The 21,061-nt window shown below is 30.0% G+C and overlaps 1 protein-coding gene across 14 annotated transcripts in view; it reads right to left on the bottom strand.

Moving 5' to 3' along the window:
• The window catches only part of Hecw (Hecw ubiquitin protein ligase), a 294,511-nt gene that overhangs the window by 90,304 nt on the left and 183,146 nt on the right, over window positions 1-21,061 (bottom strand). For 11 of the 14 annotated variants that reach the window (XM_076395705.1, XM_076395704.1, XM_076395703.1 and 8 more), the window contains one exon: window positions 1,839-1,937. In XM_076395705.1, coding sequence (XP_076251820.1) covers window positions 1,839-1,937 — 99 coding nt within the window. Of the gene's footprint in view, window positions 1-1,838; window positions 1,938-16,052; window positions 16,474-21,061 lie in introns of those variants that run through there. The other 3 variants (XM_076395711.1, XM_076395716.1, XM_076395709.1) reach the window with 2 other exon arrangements.

Raw genomic sequence — 21,061 nt, 5'->3', positions numbered from 1 at the left:
TAAAAATTTAGATTTGTCGATTTTTTATTTCAAATCAAAACAGGGTTAGCATTATTTGACAGATATAACTTAATAACTAATAAAATAATAAATACACTTGGAGGCTTCATACATAATAATTTTATTTTTTTAAGTAAATAACATATTTTTTCCCAATTGTAAATTTTTAAATCTTGCATTGAGAAAAAATGGCAAAGAATTTCTTGAATATTTGTAACATATGCAAAATTAACTGATTATTGGAAAACTTCAAAAGATATAAAATGTTACATTTACATTAATTCCTATGAGGAGTTTTAGTACAGAATGAAATATAGAATTAAATTTAATAGAATAGAATTAAAATACTTTAATTATGTGAGGAAAAATGTATAATACAACTAAATGCCTTTTTGTTCTACGTTAAATGTACGTGTAAATGCCCAAAATAAAGTCTCTCCAAAGTAGCACTGAACTCACGTCATCAAGATGTATAATGTATTGCCTATTGCAGTTAGTAAATTTGTTTTAATACCAGACAATATTTTCCTATTCATTTTATTCCAGTTAAAAAGAGATACAATGCTCTCTGATACGTTCGAACATGTAACCGAATCAGATTGTAAAAGTCGTTGTTGTTAGTGATAATAAAATAGGTTATAAATTGGCAAACGCTGTTTTGGGGCTTGTGTTGATAAATTTCAAATCGCTGCTTAACATTTGTGATTATTCTGGCTGAAAATGTCGAAGCCAAATAAATAGTCATTCGGAAACAGATTACGTCTTTAATCAATAATTTCGAACAGGAATGAAGTAATTGCAACCCGTTCTTACCAATAAAATGAGGTAGAGAAGTAAGTATTGATACTATTAAAAATTAAACTCCTTGAGATTTTATCGGAAATATTTTTTTGTGTTGCTCCTGCATTGAATATTGGTATAGGCACTATAACTAAAATCTCTCAAAAAAAGATAAACAATATAATTTTCGATTCACCGAAAAGAAAGTATCTAGATACCCTGGTGTTAGTTCTATTCAAGATTAAATTTATCAAATGTATAAAAACGGTGAGTAATTTTTTATTGTATAGAAAGTATTCATAGAAATCTTAAGGATATGGAACTTTTTGAGATATAAGTAATCGTTTCGAACACTGTTAGGAAACATAGCATTTAAATAGTATGAAGATAACCCACAATGAAGTGCAATGCCACTCTACAGGCGTGGTTTTTAAAAGAATACAATTTTTAAAAGCATATAGTAAAATTAAGGGAGACTTGTCATTTCAATTTGTGTACAGACATAGGTATTTCAAAATGGAATAAGTTGATGGAAAAGGTAAAAGTTACAATAATATTTCATTAGGTTGCAAATCATAATATTTTTTAACAATTCATTGCAGATATATATTGTTCTTCATGGTAAAAACAAGAATCCAACAAAAATATCCCAACAAGTGGTAGGCAAAGGCTGCAATTAAAGAACTAAAGAATGGCTTGCAAAACATTAAATTTTCAAAATACCATATTAAAGAGTGAAGTATTACAAATTGTCACTTGGTAAATATAATTTAGCTTCAACGTTACATACGGCAATATTGCATCGTTTTTACGTCATAAATTGAGATGATGTGAGTTCACTACTACTTTGGATATATATATATATATATATATATATATATATATATATATATATATATTGTGAGTTTTCTTAACACTTATTAGAAATGTAACTTAAAAAATATAAAACAAAACTAGTTCAGTATAGTTGACGCAAATTGCAACTAGACGTAATCCAGAAAAAAAACAAAGGCTTCGCGAAATACACAATATCTCTAATTAACAATAACATCTCTTACCATTATGATGTTGCCTGGGAATATCTAAAAGCCACATTGTGCTTTGTGCTTGTCCGGTCACCAATTGTTTAGCAATGCAATCATTGACGCTGGTATTATCTGTAAAAAATATTAATATATTACTAATATATTTTCTTATTAGAGCTATAAATTAAATTACACAACTCAGTGGGAAAAAATAAGATAAGAAAATCTATTTTATATTATTTGCGGTTTAATTTTATCTTCCGATCAACTAAGACACCTTCTGAAATAACAACACTCGTACCTATCCTCTTACAGCTGCATGAAATTAACACCGAAGTAAAATTAGAAAAAATATATAGAGAGGTTCACTTCAGTAAATAAAAATACTTGATGTTAATGATAACTCACGAGTAAGCGTTTAGGTCTCGTTATACGAAAATTCCTCCGAAACGATTTGAGAGAGAAAAAACACTGCTATTAAATAAATGCTACATCCTATTAAATCGAGATAGGCCGAGGTTTAATCTTCCTGCATCGAATGGTCCGCAGCAAGGTGTAATTGACACCAAGCTATAAATTACGGGGGCAGTGAGGAAACTTTACGATTTTTATTACAAGAAACAAATGGAAGATACATTTACAGGAAATATTTTTAAAACAGTATACAACTACATTAATTATATGGCCAGATTTTAATGTAATTGTACATGAATTTTAGTCACTTCAACTTACTGGATTTTTTAGTGACTGGTCCTGTTGCTTAACTTTTGTTTAACTGTTGTAACCACCAGAAGACCTATCGGTTTTCCCTATCGGATTTTATGCTCTCGCCTGTGTAAATCATAAATTAGAAACAATAACATGCCTCGACGGATTAAAACCCGTGAGTATCGCAGAAATAAGATCATCCTGTGGCCATTGAGGCCTGTCAAACCGACAAAATTCTGAATTGTTGTGTTGCATTATAATTGGTTTCAAGACTATACCAACCTACACTATAGTGACTTACTTGTCGTCTATACTTGTATGCGATAGAGAATGCCTTAAGAGATTAGAATTAATTATTAATATACCTCAACTTCAACAAATACTGCAGTACGAAATTAATAAAAAACTGTAAATAAACGAAACAACAGACACTAAATAATTATAATTATTAACGGTTAACATCTCTGTACTACTTTTTATCTTCTATATACATGATTACACAATCATAAAAAATGGTCGATGATTTTTAAAATCAAATATGCAATAATCTAAATTAACTATCTTTTTTTACTTTCATAATTTTATATAGTTACGTTACGTTATTTTCAATATTTATTAGATTGTCATATAATAATAATGGATACAAAACAATAGATATTACCCAAAGTCTTATTAAATAAATAAATTAGAACTATAAGTTTTATTGAATGTTTTGGATAGCGTTGAGAACTATCGACTGAAAACAGTGAAAACAGTCGATAGTCAAAAAACTAGCGACTAAAAATAGTAATTACTATTTTCAAAAAGTAAGTAATTACTATTTCTCATTCACTCATTCGTTCAATTACTCATTCATAATAGTAATTACTATTTTCAGTTCAAACCTTTCCTGTATAAATTGTGATAGTGGAAAGCACGGAGATAATTGCTTGGAGCAGTTAATTTTATGTGTTTATATTTTCTAACGGTAGTATAAACCAGACGGAGATGTACATATTCCTTCACGTAGTAACTTTAAAAAAGTACTTGCTGAATACTATTAACATGCAATTAATAATTTCATTTTAAACAAAGTAGAATTACTTTTATATTTGAATGTTCTGTGGATCTGTAAAAAGGGAATGGAATTTTTCTATGGAATGAAATAATACCCAAGAAATGTTTTATCGTATTTTAATATGTTAATTGCTATTTTGAAATAATATACTATAATAGATACAGACAATACAATAGAACTTAAACAAAACCTAGAAGCTAAAGATGTACAATAACCATAAATGCTAATCATAGAAAAAAAATTAATCCGTGACATAATTAAAAATTATCGCACCATAACTACTAGAGCTTTTTTAAATAAAGTAAATGCTTTACTTATTATAGAACGGAAATATTTTTTAACAAAAATCGAGAGTGTAATCGAAATATTACCTATTATTACCATAAAAATAGTCAAAAGTATTTTACTATTTATCATTCACAATTTTAATCTTTTTACCCTATTACATTAATAACATTGAAAAATATCGTTCCAAAATGCTTCTCTAATATATAATATATTGTTATTTACAATCAAACTACCAAAAAAATCATAACACTATATATATCATATATAAATCTACAAGGTCGCGGCTAGGATGACAGAGCCAGAACGTTAAAAATCAGTCGAATGAAACTAGTATAACCAAAAATAGTAACAAAAAGTACACGACTGAAACAGTCGATAGTAAAAAGTAGACAATTACTAATCAGTCGATAGTCGATTTTAGTCGATAGTTCGCAGCACTAGTTTTGAATTATCTTGTTTATTGTGTCTAATTTATTTAAATAATAAAAAACAGTATAAATGAACGAAACCACGGCCATCATTCAGACACTAAATAATTATAATTATTTGTAGTTACACATTTGAATACTTTTTATCTTCTATAATCTTATCTTATAAGTTTATCTTCTATAATAATCTAAATTGATAAAACACAAATTACAATTACAAATTAATTAAAGTTCCTTATTTTATATAGTTACGTTACTTTCTCTAAATTAAAATGTAGCTTTCAACGAATTGGGCCATTTTCATAGTAAAAAATATATAAAAAAACTGCATCAGATCCATTGTAAACTACAGCGTTATTTTAAATATCTTGATTTTGAACATGAATATCTAATGCTAGATGATAAATATGAAATAAATATACTGATTGATTTTTTGATAAAAAGAATTATATTTTATATATTTTATCTTAACTATGTCAATGTTAAATTAATAAGATACACTAATTAGTTTTGGAAAACATTACATTATATGTTAGATAAAATTGATGCTTTAGCAACTAGCCAAATAAGACCAAATTTTAGTTATACTTTTATTAAGGCAGTAATGCCACGGATTATGAAATATTCATGTTTTTTGACAAAAAGTTTATAATTATTTAAAAGAATTTCACACATTTACTGCTATCTTGTGTATGCTTCCTTTGTTTTATGCAAAGGATTACTATTAAAACTAATAATAAAATGCTGGTAAGATCGGGCAACGTAGCTCGAAAAATATCTCAAACCCGATTGAACTATTGATCCTGTCATTAAAAAATAATTCAACTAAATAGATAATGAAATTGAAATAACGGAAGTACCGACGCAGTTCGTATGCCGTAGTGGTTAAAGCGACAGGATGGTCCTCCTAGCAATGTGTCATTCTAATTGTGATTGTCCGTAGGAAAGAGTGTACAAAATAGGACATTAAAAACATCCCAGTCATGCCAGTAATCAGGTTGAGTAAGACAGAATGACTTCTGTTGGTCACTCGCCAATCGGTAGGAATAATGTCAAGAATTGTCGTTTGGAGCCCACGTTAAGTAGACTTCAAAATGTACCAAAAAAAATTCACGAAAAACTTTTAGAGCAGCATTTTATGAAAAAAAAAGAGCTGTTTGATATCATGACTATATTTTAGTTTTTAAAGTTGTTATAGTTGTACGTAGGATCTTGGGTGGAACAAAGTATATTCACAATTTAGGAGAAAATATATAAACTAAACGTTATCACATTTTAGCGGAACCTGGGAAATGCGTTGAAAGTAATTTCCGTGTTTTAAAAGTGGTGATTTTGATTATTCGTTACTAATTTTGGCATTCTCATTTCACCGTTTCACTCGTAACCTTGTAAATAAATCTGCGGAATTTATGATTATATATACATAATAAATAATATCCTACATTAATATATCGGCTTTTCTACACTCTATTTTTAATGATTTCGTGATTTCATAAAAATATAAAATTAGTTAATTAGTTAATATAAGCTGCAATTTAATAACATATAGAATAAAACATATATATAATAATAATAACATATATAATTTAATAACATATATACAATATATTTGATATAAATTTGATTTGAATTTTTTTATATATAGCTGAATTCTTTTATGTATGTAGTGGGATATTTACTACAGCAGGTACTTATCTTAACAAATAGGTAACAAATAACAATTAAGTTAATTGATGAATTAAAAAATATTTCCATGTATTGGTTTAAATGTTTATTCAAGCCTTTTGATCATGCCTTTGATTACTATTTTTGTCAGATATTAGAAAGAGAAAAATTACTTTTTAAGAGAGCAATGCTATGTGCGGAAAATCTACATATTTAAATACCACAAAAAAAATTCAGGTTTTAACATTACAAATAATGCTTGCACAATTTAAAAACTTCACACAAATGAACAGTCATTCTAAAATTAAAGAGACAAATGTTTCTTAAAAAGAGTAATGAGATCGTTTTCATACAATGTGGCTGGAATAAATAACTACTTAGTGTACCGAAAAAGTGTTATTACACACTTTTGTTTTTATTGTTATTTAAATCAATTATAATTCAACAATTCAAAATATTCTACTTCAAATATTATTAAAGTATAAAAAAAATGTTTGAAATTATTCCATACCTTTCTTACAAACCGTGTAAGTAACCCTACAGTTTTACAAGTAAACTTAAACTATCAAATACATTTGCCGCTTAAACTTAAAATCCTTTAATAAAAATTGTTTTCCACTCTTTCAACATATGAAATAAATTAAATTAAAGGAATTTATTTGACACAATTAAGATAGTCAATTACTCTTCATTCATTGTAAAAACTTAATATTAATTAGGACTTAATAATTAATCTCCGAACTACGGCCTTCGGATTTTATATTTTTCTAAGGACAATCGCAAATGTGAAAGTGAACGCAAATGCAAAATGTGAAATTATAAAGACAAATTTATGACCATACTCCAGCAGAATTCGAACTCGCGCCTATTGCAATAGCAGGAAGACTGTCCTGTCGCCCTTACCACAGCGCCAACTAAGCCGAGAACAGCTATTATTCTCATATGTTCTAGTTTAAATTGCAGAAAGTGTTTAAGATTAAAACAAGTTCTTTATACATGCCCTCGTAAATACGAAAAACTATCGATTGTGGTAAGATTGCCTATTATAGTAATAACAATAAAACCTTAACCTATGAATTTTAATTTATTAATTGAAACGTGCGCTAAAGTATGCGGATGTAAATAAACAAGTGGTAGAGAAGGCGAAAGAAAATAACCAAATGCTAAAGCGGTAGATTGCAAATAGGGTTTTCAATGAGAAAATGATATACAGCACCCAGGTGTCGTCATTTGCGGATATAAGCAATGTTGTTAATTAATGAGCACTTTGAAAGATGTATGATACTTAACGTTCAATAGAAATATATTTTAATCACAACACCAAATTAGAATGTATTAATTAGTTAGCACTACAGTAAATTTTGACTTTGTAAATGAAAATAAATGTTTTACATAAAATTATATTAGAATCATTGATTTACTTACAAAAATAAATTTTGTGAAAAAATATTTTATGTTGTATATAAATTCAATCAAAACAAGAAATAATGTAATGACCTTAATTATAATATATTGTAAGTGTGAATTAATAATAAAACATCCTGTCATTAGGCTCTCTGTCATTTTTGAAAATGTCAAAATAAGCGAAACATTTAAGGAAATTTTAATGTTTAACATAAATAAGTACTATTGCAAACCTCTTGTGAAAACAATTCCAAACAAAAGTGGAGTAATTTTGTTCCTTGTATGCTTTTCGATGCAAATTTATTCATATGAATCATAAACACTATTAAGTGATAAGTACCATTTTTATCGACAATTTTTGTTTTTTTTTGGATTTCTGGATAAGAAAATTTAAAAAAAATGACTTTCACAAGTCTTGTTTCGTTATATTTTAGTCTCCTTTTTGCCAACAAGGGTTTATCTGGATTGGACTTACTGTTTAAAGTGGGGTCCGAACCACGGTCTTCGGCATTAACAATTACAATCACAAACATAAAGTACATCTATGTCCCAGCAGGATTCCAACCCGTGACTATCACAAGAGTAGGAGGATCATCCTGTCGCCTTAACCACTGCACCAACCGTCGGCACAAGCCTTTTTTTAAAGGGAGTTTTACATCGCTAAGACAGTTTTGGAGACACCGGAAGGAGCTGGATTCGTATGGGCCAAGGTACGTGTTATAAAGTAGATGAATCAACACTTCCCAGCGATGTTCTCTCAATTATTGCTGATTCACTAAAGGTATGTGTGGTTAGCCTTTCAAACACCTTTCTTGTTCTTGTCGTTTTTAAATTTCTTGCTTAGCTGTAGTTACATAATTGAATTAATGGTTTGGTCTCAAACCTGACCTCATGTACCTGTAGCTCATGATGAATAATTATTTCCATTCACTCTAAATTTACTGTAGATGATTTATAACTGTTTCATGGTTGACATATAGTTCCGTAGAGCGTGATGAAATATTTGGGTCTACCTTAGCTACCTTCGTATTCGGAACGGAAATTAGAAAACCAATTCAAATATTGGCGTGTACTTAAGCAATGAGCCTGCACTGCATTTTCTGATTTTCAGAAGCAACAAATGAATCGACATTGTCCCTTTCAATTATCACTTGTTTAAATCGATCATTTAAAGGGGCCATGATATAGGACTTTTCACAGTTCTTTTCTGACATGGAATTCAAATGCTAATGGATTAGGTTTTTCTATGCAATTCTCCCCGAAACTCAGACAAGTAGGAAGAACTAAATGATTTTGTTTAAATAACCAACTTGACCAAAGAAAAATATATAAAAATATATTTGTTTAATTGTGAATAATAACATAAAGGAATAGTAATAGTTATTAATAAAAATATTTTACTGGTGTATTTTAAATAATTTCAAAAAATGATAAAAAAAACTCCAAATTATATTTAAATAGTTGCGAAATAAGTGGATATGGGTATGTTATCTACCAACAATATTTTAGCGGATGATGTTAACCGCAACCACAAACTACTGGAACTATTGAACAACAGGATTAGGTTTTATCTCTAATTCTGAAAACTATTTCAAAACCATCCATCTGGTGATCCTTTGTGATATGTATGGTATGATGGCATTGTTAGGCAATAAACAGTTAGGATATTGAAGATAAAAAGTGCCGCGTTATATGAAGTTATTTAATATTCTGTCAATCGATTCGACATACGTTATTATTTATTTACTGACCAATATTTATCGATTTACATTACAAAGAGTGGAAAGGAAATTATATTATTGAGCAAGAAAAAAAAATAAAAAAAGAATCTCAAACTCGTGTATGCTTACACAATTGGAAAGTTCCTTTTCATATTGTAATAAATTCTTGGATACTTTTATTTGTATTTCTTCCGAGTCGCTTGTTATATTATTGCATATTATATAATTGCATATTTTACAGTAGGTAAAAGGTACATATATTCAAATTACAATTATATTTTATGAAATATAATCATAAACAAATGTAGTCAAATGTTTAAATAAATGTTAAATACATTTGAATATCATGACAATGAAGTGTTCATGTAAAATTGAATATTTGCTGGTATCTATATGGTGCCTATATCCAAATGTGCTTCAACTTTGTGATGTCATTGAGTATCAGTTCGATTATAGAATTTGCGAATCCGTCAATTTTGGTTATCAGTCGAACAGTTATCAGTCATGCAGTGCAGTCAGTTCAGTGCAGTTTTATCCAATAAAACCACTTTGTATTTGTATGATTTTTCAAATTATTACAAATATTATATATAAGGAAACGTTCTATATACGTATTATCGAACATGGGTATAGTATAGAGTGAGCATATCAGACTGTTTTATCATAAAAGCTGCCTGATGATAATTTAATGAGTTCTCTATCATCTTTCATAGTATATCTTTTTTTTTTCATTTCAGATTAGCATCAAGAGTGTAACCAAATTGGTTGCCGTACTTTTGAAAGGCAGATATTACTGTGATGAACAATCTGAACACTTATCAATTTCTTCGGCGCTTTCGGATTATTTGAGTATAAAGCGTCGTTTGCGTGAGGTCATTTTCATTATGATAAATCTTACATAGAATTTGGTCCCGGATATTTATACGCCTGATTTAGCTCGCTTTGATTTTTGGCTATTAACTAAACTAAAAAAGCAGTTTTGGAACATCTTTTTGAGTTAATAACTAGAGAGATTATAACCAAATCAGTTTTATTTCAAAAGTCAGTTATATTCAAAAGTTACTATTTTTAATCATAATAGTGCCTTAGAAATTTTAGGTTTTCTTAACTCTTTCGCTCTTATTAAGTTCTTAACTATATTGTTATAAAAGTTTTATGTAATAACAATTTATTTTTACTATAACGTAAGAATTTACTAAATAAATGTATTTATAATGGTAGTACTTTACTAGTTTTTGAGAGAAACGTATTCCATCGTAATTCAACATTTGAATACGTAAAATTTTCAAAGAAATAAAACAATACAACAGTTTCCTGTTAGAAGGTTGTAGTCACCAACAGACCACAGCAAAATACATCACAGAGATCCCAATCAATTAAAATAGTTTAATATTTAAATAGAAATTAATGATAGTCGTAGTACAACGCAGATGGTGTGCTTGCAACAAAACGATTCATGAAAAAGCTATTATTGTCACTAAAACGCAAATTAGATCAAAAGTTTATAGAAAGTTAGGTGTGGAATAATACACGAATTCCATTTAACATTTACCCATTAGCTTGAACCGATTTCAAATGTATTTCAAAATTAAAATAATGTGTTTTTAAGTATTTCTAAAATTAGTTGCCTTCAAGGAGAAATGATAATGAATATCAGCTCATTTAACAAGTCAATTGAAAAGTCCTCGGCCTACCATAGTAAAACACATTTCTTTGGCAAAATTAGTTTTTTTTTATTCAACATAATTCCTTTCAAAGGTGATACACTGATAATAGCGACCCTCCAACTTTTCGATACCATTTTTGTAATACAATTTGTCTTTTGCTTCAAAATAGGCCTCAGTTTCAACGATCACCTATTCATTTGACGAAAATTTCTTCCCACCGAGCATTATTTGAGATCTGAGAACAGGAAATAGTCCAGGGCCGGATCTGGAGAATACGGTGGATGAGGAAGCCCAATTCATGGATTTTTGTCATCGTTTTCACTGACCTGTGACATGGTGCATTGTCTTAGTGAAGCAGCACTTTCCTTTTCTTCAAATGCGGTCGTTTTCGGCGATTTCATCCTTCAAACGGTTCAATAACGCTATGTAATAGTCGCTGTTGATGGTCCTTCCCTTTTTAAGGTAGTCAATGAAAATTATTCCATGCGCATCCCAAAATACAGACGCCATAACCTTGCCAGCCGAACTTCGCACGCTTTAGAGCGGGTTCATCATGTGCAGTCCACTCGGATGACTGTCGATTGGACTTCGGAGTGAAATGATGGAGCCATGTTTCATCCATTGTCACAAATCGACGCAAAAACTGGGGTTTATTACGCTTGATCTTCAAGCACTACTCCGAATCATCAACTCGTCGTTGTTTTTGGTCAAAAGTAAGCTCGCGCGGCACCCACTTTACACAGAGCTTTTTCATACATAACTATTCGTGAATGATATGATGTACACGTTCAGTTGATATCTTTAGAGTGTCTGCTATTTAATTCAGTTTCAATTTACGATCATTCAAAGCCATTTTGTGGATTTTTTAATGTTTTCGTCGGTAACAACCTCTTTTGCACGTCCACTGCGTTCACCGTCTTCGGTGCCCATTTCGCAACGTTTAAACTTAGCATAGCAATTCATGGTTAATTTTCCTGGGACAGTGTCCGAAAACTCGGCATCAAGCCAAGTGTTTGCTTAAACTGTATTTTTTCCCTTCAAAAAGCAATATTTTATCAATACGTGAAATTCCTTTTTATCAATTTTTTTTCACAATAACAAAAGTTTCTTCACTTATAATGCTATAATTCACAAACTAGTGATCCGATAGCTGTCAAATTTATACACGAATCTTTTGGGCTAAGGGTTAGGGCTAACTAAAAAACATATGGACTTAATTCTAGTAGCGCCATCTGTGTGTCAGGCCGGGGTCTCTTCAATTGACCTGTTACATGCTACTAGATCCAAATCAACGTGTGAGGTTAGAACCAAATGTTAAAGGTGATATTATATATACTATTTGATGAATCAAGCCATTTTTATAAATCTTCTGTAGCGACCTTGAGGCATGTCGAATTTTACATCGTGGAATAACGGTCTACAAAATACCCAGAAATATAATCCCAGATGTTGAACACGGGCGGGGTGGCAGCAGCGCCAACTAGAACCCGATAACGAATAGCTGGCGGCAACCCCGAGACTTTTATCTGGGATGTTATTGAAGGGTATTTCGATTCATTCAGTGCTCAACCCTCGTTTGGTTTAGACGTGCCACCATCGACTGCCCAAGCCTCGTCACCAGGTAACACCGCTGCCATCCGTTTTATCTAACTGTATTTTTCTCATTTTTTTATATAGCCAATAAATAACGGTCATATAATGTAAACACCACTGTTTCATTTCGTTTTACCTCCATTCACCGAGCCACATCATTTACCCTAAACTTCCATTTGCATAAAAATAGAAAGACTCATATGGTGAATATAAATATTAATTGCACAGTAACTCATCAGATTAACAGTGAATCAGTGTTTTACTACCTTATTTAATGACTGGAACAAAGCTTAAGATCAGCTTCAAATATTATCGGCTACTGGATATCCCACCGGTTCTTTCCGTTTTGTTACCGAACAATAAATTTCTTGTTTTATACTTCTGTATGGCAATATTTAATAGCTTTACTAAGAACATACAGTATTAACAATTTTAATCGTCCGAATAATGCGATAACCAGGGTCTAAACCCACTTAATTTCTCTTTAATTCTCAGGCGCGGCTAATTTATTAAACAGCACTATTAACTTTAGTATTCTAACGAAAATAAAGTATAAAAAATATGAATTAATATGTTTCAATTTGAAGAATTAAGAATGAAATAATATATTATCTAATGATATATTTTAGCATGAAGACTTTATTTCTGTATGTTAAATTTAATAATTCAGTAAAATACTTAGTTTCGTCTGAAAGTGTAGTGTTGGCCCAAGCTGTTGAACTATTTGCATCGCTATCAAGGAAGTTGCAGATACGAATCCCGTTCTAGTTATAAATCACAGAGTACTAATGTTTTAAGGTATAAATGTTAAAGAAATAAATAGGAGATCTGACACTGAATAATCGGCTCAGTCTCAGCCATTAAACAGGTAGTACCGGGTATCTTCTGAGATCCAGCTACAGGTAGTCACTCCCTAGTTTTAAGAAACTGGCTCCTTTTACACAACCGCGATTCGGTCTAACTACTCAGCGTGTCTCTTTGTAAGCTCTTTGAAGTCTCATTTGTATGATTTTCATAAATAATTTTCCGACAGTTAATAAGAGACTTATTCCTTCACAGTTTTTACAGAATTTACTGTCTTCCTTTTTCAATATAGGTACCGATTGGTTTCTTCTATGCTGACGGTACTATCTTCGATCGCTAAATGTGCATAAACAGATCATTTTTGCTGTCACTTGGTCGACTGTAGCAGTATTTACACTTTAATGAATTATTCACTATTTACCATTCGTTCATTGTTGGCTCGTATTCAGTAAATTAAGTTTCTAGAATACCAATTACTGTTGGAGTTACTAAACTCTGTGGTGGATCATGATTGCAGAGATGCATAAGCAACCCTTCTATCGATCGAGACGCTCACCATGTGATTTTACGAAAGTTTCATCTGCTTCTTGAATAGTGTCATGGGTAAATTTTTTCCTACTGTCAATCGTTTTATTATAGTTAGCAACAATAAGAAATGTTAAAAATGTAAACATGATTATGGATATACGAAGAAAGCAAAGTAATTGATTATAGGAAGATATAAAGATACAAAAGCTGAAAAGTGTTTTAAGTACCCAGCGGCAGAAATAAATGAGCTGAAAGGTTGTAGTAAAGATTTTTCGTAATTCTTTAATCGATAGAGATTTGTAAACCGTTAGGGTTATTTAAAGTCTGTCTTCGTAGAATCTTTAAAATTTTACTGTGTTAGGGATGCAGAAAAAATATTGATATATCGATATTTCTTCAGAATAAATTAAATATGATTTTTTAAAAAACCTTTGAATTTTGGTACTTAATTTGTTACTTTTTAAGAGATTTAGAAAAAAAAATATTTTTTAGGCTTTTTTTAGGCTATTTTTTTTCCTCAGATATATCGATATATTTTTGAAAAATATCGAAAATGATATATGGATATTTTTTTAAATACCAATATTTTTTTCAGTGGCCAACACCCCTACTGTTTTCCGAATCAATACGTTATAAATTGGACATTTAGGCCAATCTCTGGATGAAGACATGTCATCATTTCTTTGTCTTATCGTAAAATATTTTTAAGAGCGTCTGAGCACTGCAAAACTGGTTTAGTCGGCCATTATATGTTTTAGAAATAGATAATAGATTTAGATGTAATTATAAAGATATGTGTGTATCACTTTAGTGTGGATAATGAGAGTCTCTGGTTTAATTTCTAAGAATATATTGTGATTGTTAATTTTCGAGCTTAATTGGTCTAGTAACTTGAAATTAGCATCGATATCTTTATTCTACGTCACTTAAATTGATCTGCCAAGTTCTCAGGATATTAAAGTTAAATCTTCCAATATAGTAAGGTCATCCATAATAAAAAAGAATATAAAACTATGCCATTAAATAAACAAAAGTTACATAAGCAGTAGATTATAAAAACAACGAGAATAAATCTTTATAAAACTATTCACGGTCCAGCATTAATATGCTGCGAGTTATAGATTATATTGAAGAAACACATATATAAAACATAAATTGCAGATACCAAAATAGTACTACAGAGTATGACAAATGAGACAAATGAGATAAACCGCTGAAGGTAATAGAAAACGAAAGGCACAAAATAAGAAAGAATGGACATAATGAACATAGGGATACCCCGCTTCATTAAATGATTTCTATTGTGATTTATAGATTTCTGATTACTTGCACATAAAATACTGTAAAGTAATCACAATTGTAATTAAATAAATAATAATAGGGAACAAAAAAAAATCTAGACAAATATTCAAAGTCCCTAGGCAGCGGTTTTCCTTTTATTATACCACTAACATAAGTAAAACATCTTAGTTTTAGTAATATAAAGGAATAGTAGTTAAAAAACTGTTTTTATAAAATATTATTTATTATTATTATATATTATTTTAAAAATATATTATATTATATTTATAAATAAGATTATTTAATGGTTTCGGCACAAAAGAAAATTAGTTAATGTTTTAAATAACGTTTCCGACAACTTTACGTCATAATTAAAATAAACAATACATCTCTTTAATATCGGTATTATTCATATATAGGATATACTGATGTCAAAAACAGTAAGCCTTAATGTTTCCTCATATATTTCGTTTCTATATTAATAATAATTAGATTAAGAAGATGAAATTTAGGATATAAATATATTTCCAAAAATATTTATGATGTTAAATTTAATGTTAAATCTATAACATGTAATACTGAACATATTTAGATGTGTATTGGCATATTAAAATATTAATTAAACTAAATGATAAGGTATTGGGTATTCTTAAAATTAGATTTGAGAGTATAAAATTAAAATGATATTTAGAATCTAAATATCTTTTTATAAATCTTTTTTAATCAATTTCCAATTAGTTTTAATTCAAATAATTTTATTTCCAATTAAATCAATTCCAAATTAGTACTATTACATTTAATTTATTGTTAAAGGGTGGTTATTACAGCATTATTTTTTTAAAAAGAAAATTGATTGATCTAATAAATATTGTTAAAATAATTAAGAATAACTTAATTAAGATGAATCATTTGAGATATTTACAAACAGTTTTTCTTTCAGTTCAAAAATATGTAGTTATAATGAAAATAATTCAATAATTATTCAATAATAATTATTTCTGTAAACAAATTATAATTCTAAATAATAATACTTGAAGTATCATGGTCTTTGTTAATGCTGCTGTATCATATTTATTGAACATCCTGTTAATACGTTTACTTACGAGAATATATAAGATGTTATATTGAACTAAAGTAAACGCTGATTTACGTTTTACTATGATGCTCCATTCATCGAAATCCCTTTTCATAAATATCCACTTCCAAAATATTGCTGCATTTTAGCTTGACACAGTAACGAGTTTCACACGAAAAAACCAACTGTATCACTTTAATTGTCGCCGAGAATTGAACTAACCCAACTATCTAACAAGGCTGACCGAACGGTATGACTAAAAACTGACTGAAGCAAGGCAGACCACACACGCGCGCGTACCGCAATAACTTTCATTCAATTCTTCTGACGGATCCGCCAACGAACTGACGAAACTCCGAATCAAGCGACGTCCGAATGGGCCTATGACTCAGTCGATACTACGGGCGACGTGAACGTGTACCGTCAACCGAATACGCACGTTTTCATCTGATCACTCGTTGCTTTTCAGAATGGGTCGCATTCCGTTGATAATTAATATCCTTCCGGTCATAGAATGCATATTAGCAGGTACGGTGCCGGATATAGCACAGGGTCGGCTTCAGGTCAAGTTAATATCGATATTAATGTCGTCTCCATGATTTTGCCGATTATTTTTCGGCGATGAATGAACGAACGAACCGGATGTTAGTTTTGTTTCTGTGATAATATTTTGCTAGGGTCAAACTGTTTGGTAATTAGTTAATAACCTACTTAAAAATATATATACAAGTAATGACTAATAATATGTATGTTAATGGCTGTTTCCGATTTTATTTAGTAAATATAGAAAATTATTTTTTAATTAATTTAGATTAATTTAATTTAGACCTGTATGTATTTTGATCAGCTATATCTATTGGTGATAATGCGAAGTACAAATGTAAGTAAGTGTTAAACAACCCAATCTAATTGTTAAATTCGACGATTTTGGCACTTTGGAATTAATTTTACATTAGTGAGTTATTTAGTATATATAGACGCTAGTTTGATTTAAAGATATCTGCCGAAGACCATTAAAAGCTTTTCGAAACTTATGGTGATGCTGCTCCGTCATATTCCAATTTTCGTTTTAACGATTTAAAAGTGGTAAACCGGTTGAAGGTGGTAGAGAACCAAGCAAGTTCGAATACAATGAATTACAAGATTTACTGGACGAAAAAAAAACTGTCTCAAAGTCTTAAAGAATTTTTGGATGGCTTAGCAGTTGATAAGTCAACGGTTTCCATTCAGACGTTTATATACGATGAAAAAGGTTTGACAAAGTGACTGAAAAATGTCATGGCGAGTTTTCTGTGGCCTACTGTAACTGGCGATATGAAAATAGATCTACTATCACGATCTTAAGCGTAATAAGTAATGGGTTACTTGAGGAGAGTCATCCACATTGACATCGAAGCAGAAAAAAGTTTTATTATTTAATTAATACATTGTTACTGGTCGTTTCCGTCTAACCTACAATTTGTCTTTATGATAACTTAAATCTTGGTATATAACTAGGAGGACCCATCGGCCCTATCTCAGTCTCTCGTGAAATAATGTTTATAGATGTCACTGCTGTATTTTTAAATATATGCACCTCACTGGTGGTATCCAAAAGCTACAATATTTCAATATTCTCGTGAGAATGGAGCCTTTCCTCATGCCCCCTTGCAATTCTCTTGATTTCTTGACTGACTGTGGGTATCTGAAGGTCTTGATGTAGGTAATCAGTCCTATAGTATTTGGGTGCACCCACAATACTTCTCAGGACTTTGTTCTGAAAAATTTGTATTTTATTTATGCTACTTTTTGCAGAACATCCCCATAATTGAACTCCGAATGTCCATATAGGTGTCAGTATTTGCTTATATAATAGCAATTTATTATGTACTGATAGTTGTGATTTTCTTCCAATTAGTCAGTACATTTTCCTATATTTCAATTCCAGTTCTTTTTTGCATCGAGATTCATTCCGAGATATTTAGCGTTGTTGCTATATGGAATGATAGTATTATTTAATGTTATTGGTGCTTGTATGATCTATTTATATTGTGTTGTTTTCCATTGTATTTTCCAAGCTTGTGTCCAATCATTTATATTGTCACTTGCCTGTTGTAATTTTCGTGAGACTTCTTTACTATTGTCTCTGACAGCTATAATCGCAGTATCATCAGCAAATGTAGCCATCGTAATATTTTCCATTTGTGGTATATCACAAGTGTAAAGTAGATAAACCATTGGTTCCAGTACACTTCCTTGTACATGTATAAAAAAGTGTACCGTATTACGTGCTACTAAAACCGACTAGTAAACTAATAAACTGTAAACACAGTTGGAGCTGAAAGCTCGGTTGAACTCAGCATACTCCGATTACTACTTGTTCAGAACGATGCAACATGGCTTGTGTGGCACACCGTTTTGAAATATTGAAGAAGTGTGAAAATATATCAATGATTGAATCGCGGCCAAACCAACGTTCTTTCGAGCATACAGAAATTTTCACCAATTCCACTCATATTTTTGCCGTTATAGCTGTGGTATGGCTGCTTCTCTCATAAAAAAACAACAAACAATATGAATGTGTTTACCAACAATACCTCTGATATACTTTTCAGGGTACTGGCAATTATATAAATTTAAACATATTTTACATTTGTAGTAGTACCCTACTCGAGAGTCCTTTCCGCATATCGCATTTACCGAAACTACGTCATATTGTTCAGTATTGTTATATTATTTAACATAAACAAACTTTTGTTCCTTAGCAATCTATAAAATTAATGTTACAAAATTATAACATTTTACCAATACTTCACACCTTACACGCTATTATTGACTCCTACTAATTCTCTATTAAGTAATAAATAATCATATAAACTAATCCAGGAATAATGTAAACATAAAATTAACAAAAAATACTACTCAGTTACTACACTCATAAACAATACATGTACACTTGGCACTGATATGATACCCAGGAATACAAGACATTTGAAAATATTTGAAAATCCGCAAGAGTATGGAATCGGTGAAGATATGTATGCTATTCTTCCAATACGGTATCGTCATGTTGCCAGAAAGATTGAAAAAAGGTGTACCAATTGTTAATAAAGGACTTTTTGGATGAAAAATTGATCAAAACACATGCACATGCACCATAACTAATTTATGAATTAAGAGTATATATTCAATTAACAATATTTAGACAAATCTGTAAGAGGCATTAGTCGTATATTATCCATTTCAATCACGTTGGAAGACTAATCCTGAAACGAAAAATAAGATCGCCTTAAAAGCATTTTATATACGTAAATATACCAACAAATTTCGTATTTTGTTGAACTGTGTTTTTGAAAAATGGTTTGTTTAATTACCCTATGCATTACTAGATATAATAATAAGATAATAAAAATCTGATATACAAGAAATAATTTTATAAAAACAATTTTCCCATAACTCTTAATACAAATAATTCCTCATAATAATAATTAAAAAATCGAAATAATCCTAATATCAGTATAATCAATTAAAAATATTCTAATCAACAATACATTATTACTGCATTTATTTATTTCTTTTAATTTCAAATATTTTAGCGATACTAAACTCATATTCGTTTTTCATCTCGTAAATTTCCTTCTCGAAAGTACCCTTCTTAAAACAGAGTTTATCTTATCTTCTTTATAACCATAAACATCCTAAAATGATTGTTTATAATTTGTACCCCATCAAAAAGGCATAACTGTAAACATATAAAACTAAACGAAACGTTTTTACACTACTAGTAGTCACGTAAAACTTTGCACACACATTACTAAAACAAAATGAATTTTTGATGTTTTAATTTGAAATTGAAAGTATACTTATTTGAATGATCGCCGTTTTATGGATGCCATCAGTGCACTGGAAGGGATGAAAATATTTTCTTTAATATTAAATCGTATTCCCCGAAATAATTCTTTGAAATGTCGGGAGAGTGAGAAACCGGATAGAGCTTAATGTGGCACATAGCTGAATGACAATTCATACTTTAATTCACTTATTATAGCGGCGGTTATCTTAGAAAATGATTAATTATATAGTATATAGTATTTATTAAAACAATATTATTTCTGTAGTAAATAAAGATTTTGAGGGAATATTAAAAAGCAATGAACGTGAAGTATGAAATCATCAAAGTGATATGTGGTTCTGTACAAACCCAGATATAACGATCAAATGATCTAAAACCTACATATTTACGAATCTCGTATGAAAATGACATTTGCATCCTAGGATTTAAAAAAAATCGTTTAAATATGTAATATATATCTTTAAAATCGATAAAGATACAGTCTTTGAAACAAAACAGCCAATACCCCTCATGGATGACGTAGAAAATACTTCCATGCACATGAAAATACAAATACAGCTTCTGAAAATGTAAAATTCGTCTTAGGCTAGGAGCGTGCTTCCTTCTCATTTTACACTAGTTAAAAAGAGACATACAGAATAATTAGAGATTATACACAGGCAAACGTTGTAAACCAAAAATACAATTTGTGGCAATGTTGCCTCATCAACTCTGAGTTTAGTTCAGTGTGGCTTTGACATACAAGAAAATTCTAATCTAAATAAAATAATTGAACAAAAATGTTACCAAATATAATTTAGTTTAACATTATAGTGCATCTAAAAATTAGAGTTAATTATACAGCCACAATAATTTATAGGTAAAAGTTAAAACCTCTTATCACTATTGCTTTCAAGAATTTTGCATACTGTTCGCCGTCCGGTTGTCAGATGTACGCTAAATTATTCAAAATATTAGTTATAATTACTACAGGTTATAAACCGACAAACATTATTTTAGCCCTTTTATTAGTAATACAATTTAAATCGCTTCGAAATATATCAAATTACATTGTTTGAAAATTTCGAAAACAATAGATATTCAGGGTCATAAATTGATTGCGGCTTTAATAGGTTATTTCGAAAAGGAACGACATAATGGAGGCCCCCTTTTGCCGGTAAATTCCGTTAGAGAGGTAATTATTGATAATATCACCATAAATAATA

Source organism: Rhynchophorus ferrugineus, unplaced genomic scaffold (assembly GCF_030347505.1).
Source record: "Rhynchophorus ferrugineus isolate W39M unplaced genomic scaffold, kcgeb_rfMv2 rfM2, whole genome shotgun sequence".
Lineage (NCBI taxonomy): Eukaryota > Metazoa > Arthropoda > Insecta > Coleoptera > Curculionidae > Rhynchophorus > Rhynchophorus ferrugineus.
This window is presented reverse-complemented; position numbering and strand designations above follow the sequence as displayed.